The sequence below is a fragment of the Berghia stephanieae genome, chromosome 8 (genome assembly GCF_034508935.2).
Source record: "Berghia stephanieae isolate SIO BIC M18660-M18661 chromosome 8, UCSD_Bste_1.3, whole genome shotgun sequence".
Taxonomy (NCBI): domain Eukaryota; kingdom Metazoa; phylum Mollusca; class Gastropoda; order Nudibranchia; family Aeolidiidae; genus Berghia; species Berghia stephanieae.
Genome location: NC_088367.1, coordinates 12,307,299 through 12,312,964, shown reverse-complemented (window position 1 = coordinate 12,312,964; position 5,666 = coordinate 12,307,299). Strand labels below are relative to the sequence as shown.

Sequence of the window (5,666 nt, the reverse complement as noted above, 5' to 3'; positions counted from 1 at the left end):
CAAATGCTTACACTCTCTATTCGAAACAACGATTATAACAGTACACTACAGAGATATGATTTACATTGAAAAAGAAAAACAACATTATCTCCTAAAACTATAGCTATACCTTTAAATGTTTCCCTCCCAGTCAAGGGCTAGGACAAAACGAAGTAATCTCATTCCAAGACAAAGACAGAAAGCACCTCGGAAAACATCCTTTCTTAAAAAAATATAGCATTGTGGAGAACATTGTGCTTATTTGAGTCAATAAAAAAATTGATAAGGCGCACAACTCTACTGAAAGATTTGAAAATTAGAAATGTATTTTTTACAGATAGATAAACAGATAACTTGATTTCCTTTTATCATTTAAAGTCAGTTTGAAAGTTCGTTGAGTCAAACAGATAATATCATAAAATATGTACCGACGACACTTGGCTCCCAAAATCAACTAATTTTGACACTGTAAAAAGTTGTCAATTTGCGTCATCTATTTATGACATCAAGTATTATTATTACTTCCGTTGTGTTGTTGATTTAGCGGTGATCAGTTTTGTTATGATATGTGTGTGTGTGTGTGTGTGTATATATGTTTGTGTGTGTGTGTTGTGTGTGGTGTATACATGTGTGTGCGTGTGTGTGTGTGTGTTGGCATTTTTCAGCAAATCGTGGCATTCATAGTGATATTATTCACTTGATCACATGAAGGTTTTTCAGTCGCCATTTTGATTCTTTTTTTACTATTAGGGTTAGCTCGAGAGGTTAGTCATAAGTGTTATTAAAGGTGCTAGGGTGTTTGTTTTTCCATAAGTTAAGTAAAGGGGAGACATTCTGAAAGCTCCTACATCCCCAGTATTCTTTAAATTTGTATTTTCACCGTTGATATTTTGTCAGGCATTTATTTATTCAATTTGTCATTATATAGAAGTATTTTAAAAACTCTAGAACGAACCTTGATAGATTTGTGAAAGTTTAACATTTCCTTATTTGACCATTGTTTTGATTTTCGGCCGCCATTTTGATTTGTTAAGTATTGAAAGTTGAAAGGTAGTGCAAAGCAGTCCGAGAGTTGTTTTTTTTATATTAGGGTTAGCTCGAGAGGTTAGTCATAAGTCTTAATAAAGGTGCTAGGGTGTTTGTTTTTCCATAAGTTAAGTAAAGGGGAGATATTCCGAAAGCTCCTACATCCCCAGTATTCTTTAAATTTGTATTTTCACCTTTAATCTTTTGTCAGGCGTTTATTTATTCAATTTGTCATGATTTTTTTCTATTAGGGTTAGCTCGAGATCGGATGATTTTTTTCCTATTAGGGTTAGTCATAAGTCTTATTAAAGTGCTAGGGTGTTTGTTTTTCCTATTAGGGTTAATTAAAGGTACTAGGTTTAATTTTTTCTTGGGGTTAGTTGAGGGAATATATTATTAAATATATTATTGGGCCACACAGAAAAATCAACCGAAGATATACCAAATTACACAGACAACGTTGTTTACCAATCTACCCTCATTAAATGATGGTGAGTACAGTATCGAATGAAAATAGTTCTTTCCCCGCGAAATTGCGGGCTTTTTACTAGTAATTTTAAATAAGGGGATAAATGGCATAGCAAGTAACTTCACCCCCCCCCCCCAACCCCTTCCTATGGGAGGTCTTTAAGTGACTTTAGGTTTGATTCATTGTCCTACACTGTTGCTTGTTGATCCCTTTTATACGAGTCCCAGTCATTGCCATCGTTATCATATAGATAGTATGCGCTTGGCTAAGAAGCTCATAACATTGCCATCCGGAAGTATAACGGACCAACACACAAAACTATGTGTAACCATGAACTTTTATAGTCTGGATAACACCGTTTAGTGAGTATTACTCATAAACGTGGGGGCAAAAAACAATAACAAAGACGAGAGTGACGTCAACTGCATACTATCTATCGCCTGACACGAAAACCATCAAGGACTTATAGATAGTATGCACTTGGCTAATAAGTTCACAATATTGCCATCCGGCAGTATAAATGACCAACACACAAAACTGTGTGTAACCATGATCGTTTATAGTCTGGATATTACAGTTTAGTGAGAACTACTCATAAACCTGGATGGCAAAAAACAATAACAAACACATGAGTGACATCATCTTCGAACTATCTATAGTTTGTCGTCATTTTTTAAAGGTTTTTTTCACCGTCTAGTGAGTTGTCGTTAGTAGAGTTCAAGGAAACAAGTGATTCCATTGGTTGACCTAATGAATACAACTCACAATAAATTTTTAATTGAGCTTTATATAGCGCAATATCCACTAAATGTACTCAAAGCGCTTTACAAGGGGTCCCTGGTCAACATCAACATTTAACATGTAGGACGGGACATGACCCCTGTTAGGCGATATTACAATTTTTTTGACACAGACAACTCTGTTAACGGTTGGTACTCATTTTACACCTGAGTACGGTGAGAGAATGTGAGTGAAGAGCCTTCTCCAATGACTCAACTATGCGCCGAGCGCGAGGCTCGAACCCTGGACCTTCCGATCCGAAAGCGAATGTCATACCACAAGACTACATAGCCGCACGATATGTTTTCTTTTGTGGCCAAAGACTTGTCTTTTGACGTCATTTTTTTGGTCAGTGTCAGGCAATACGTTAACAATGGCTACGGTCCAGTTCACTCATTTTATTTTTCTATCCAATTCATCGTTTCGGTTTTTTCATAATTCTTATTATTTGTTTGTTTTATTTTTATCTTCCAGTGATCAAAGCAACCCTTAAAAGCTTCAATGATGTGCTCGGGAATCGAGAGCTCGTTCTTCGGAAGAAGAGGAAACTCTACAAGGTGGCCAATGGCATCAGCAAGAGGGAAGCCCGGAAGTTGACGCCTGTCATCCAAGGAGGCGCTTCCTGTGTATGTGAAACCATCAACAAAACCCAAGAGCGTTATTTACTCATGGGTCACAAACGGGGAGACAAAATGATCATCATTTTTGGAATCCCCTGGAAGAAACGAAACAAGGAATTTCGAAAGGGGCTCAAAGCTATTCGCAAATCGAAAACGTGTGAGGGAATTTTCAGTGAGTTGTCCAAGAATGGAGTGGACTCGATGAAATCTGGGGACGGGGGCAGCGAAGGTGGAGTAAAAAAGGGAAAGGTTAAGGGGAATAAAAAGGGGAAAGGGAAAAGGGGTAAAGGGAAAAAGGGGAAAAGGGATAAAAACGGGAAGAGGGGGAAAAAGGGGAAAGGGAAAAAAGGAAAGGGGAAGAAGAAGGGGAAAGGGAAAGGGAAAAAGGGGAAAGGGAGAGGGAAAAATAGAAAGAATAGGAATAGAAAGGGAACTAGGAACGATACGACGACGAATATGAACGCGAACAGGCCCGAATCCGGGTCCAATCAACGAGAGAAATGGGCCCGGGAGGACAAGGCCCTGGACAATTTTATGAAAGCGGCCAACTGACTGGCCGGTGCTTCGCGGAATATGTCGATCCATGACGTCATAGATTCCTTCGAAGATTAATCCAAACTCACTTCATGTCAATTTATATAATTCAGTACACTATTTTTTCTAAAAATAGCTGAGAATAAAAGATGGCGGCGCGTTTGGTTCTTGTTTTGTGTATCTACATCCAAAGCTGTGTTCAGCTTTGTCGTAATTCATCATGCACAAATTAATATAGCACGGCCGTTATAATGAAATAAAACAAACAAGTTATTGTTTGTATTGTCTCAAATTATTATATCATAAACTTCTGCCACAAGTTTAGCTTATATTTAGGTGCTCGAAGCTTCTGCCTCGTCTTCTTATTCTCTTAATATAAATAAATCTTTATTAAAAACACATTCAATGTATGCCCTTTATGCTGTTTAAAGCATGCAGGGTGGACTTTTTAAAAGTGATTTATTATACTAAGAAGTCCGCTCACGTACAGAGAGTAAACTATAATGAGGTCGCTATAAATGTCTGTATTTACTTCATACAATATTTTATACTTACAAGTCAAGAGATTGCAATACTATATATAATATTATATTATGTTGCATTCACAATGGTTCTTGTATGACGCATCATCTAAACTTGCTTTTCTTTCTTTCTTTTTTTTTTTTTTTTTTTTTTTAAATTTTTTTTTTGGTTAGAGTGAACTAATCGCCAATATTTTTTTTAGGGAAATGGCCAAAAATCTCACAAATAATCGAATTTCTTCCCTCAAAGCAGTAAAGGAATGGAACAGCCTCCCAGACGAAATTGTCTTAGCGCCCAACATGGTTGCCTTCAAAAACGTCTTATCTGTCCACCTAATGTAGTATATACTACAGAGTAGCATTAATCGTCAACACGATGTCGCTGGTTGTCTTAATCCGAAGAAGAAGAAGAAGAAGAAGAAGAAGAAGAAGAAGAAGAAGAAGAAGAAGAAGAAGAAGAAGAAGAAGAAGAAGAAGAAGAAGAAGAAGAAGAAAGAAGAAGAAGAAGAAGAAGAAGAAGAGAGAGAAGAAGAGAGAAGAAGAAGGAAGAGAAGAAGAAGAAGAAGAAGAAGAAGAAGAAGAGAGAAGAAGAAGAGAAGAAGAAGAAGAAGAAGAAGAAGAGAAGAAGAAGAAGAAGAAGAAAGAAGAAGAAAGAAGAAGGAAGAAGAAGAAGAAGAAGAAGAGAAGAAGAAGAAGAAAGAAGAAGAAGAGAGAAGAGAAGAAGAAGAGAAGAAGAAGAAGAAGAAGAAGAAGAAGAAGAAGAAGAAGAAGAGAAGAAGAAGAAGAGAGAAGAAGAAGAAGAAGAAGAAGAAGAAGAAGAAGAGAAGAAGAAGAAGAAGAAGAGAAGAAGAAGAAGAAGAAGAAGAAGAAGAAGAACGAAGAAGAGAGAAGAAGAAGAAGAGAGAAGAAGAAGAAGAAGAAGAAGAAGAAGACGAAGAAGAAGACGAAAAGGAAAGAAACGAAGAGAAGAGAAGAAGAGAAGAAGAGAAGAAGAGAGAAGAAGAAGAAGAAGAAGAAGAAGAAGGAAGAAGAGAAGAAGAAGAAAAAAGAAAGAAGAAGAAGAAGAAGAAGAAGAAGAAGAAGAAGAAGAAGAAGAAGAGAAAAGAAGGAGAAGAAGACGAAGAGAAGCGAAGAAGACGAAGAAGAAGACGAAGAGAAGAAAGAAGAGACGAGAAGAAGACGAAGAAGAGCGAGAAGAAGACGAGAAGAAGAAGAGAAGAAGAAGAGGAGAAGGAGAAGAGAAGGAGAAGGAAGGAGAAGAAGAGAAGAAGAAGAAGAAGGAGAAGAAGAAGAAGAAGAAGAAGAAGAAGAAGAACTCTTTTGTTGCGTAGAATTAAGGGAACTTCTGAAACTGCCCAAAATCTCATGTTGTCATTTTTTTTTTTGTGGGGGGGGGGGGGGGGGGTAAATCCTATTTGAGTTTCAACCTTTGGCGTCTGGTTTATTCCAACGTAACACAGTTAAGAGCAGTAGTCACTTATGTTATTTATAGCGACACCTAAGCTGCTAGAAGATTTGGACTGTAAAAAGTAATAAACAAAAAATTAATTTAACATTTTAAAAAATAAAAATAACAAAATGGCAACAAACACGGAACGTTTCGGGCTCAAAACCTTTCTTCAGCAACCAACAACAAAGCAATGAAAACATGGTTGTATTTTAACAAATGTGACAATTTTTCTGAAGATGGTAAGAGGAGATTTTTATGCTTGAAACGTTTCGTGTCTAGTGTCTTTG

The 5,666-nt window shown here is 36.9% G+C and overlaps 1 protein-coding gene across 1 annotated transcript in view; it reads left to right on the top strand.

Annotated features, from left to right (window-relative positions):
* Nucleotides 1-4,462, top strand: part of LOC144978175 (secreted frizzled-related protein 1-like) — a 61,204-nt gene extending 56,742 nt beyond the window's left edge. The window contains exon 5 of the mRNA XM_078923886.1: nt 2,729-4,462. Coding sequence (XP_078780012.1) covers nt 2,729-3,426 — 698 coding nt within the window. The 3' untranslated portion in view covers nt 3,427-4,462. The remainder of the gene's footprint in view (nt 1-2,728) is intronic.
* The last annotated feature ends 1,204 nt before the right edge of the window (nt 4,463-5,666 follow it).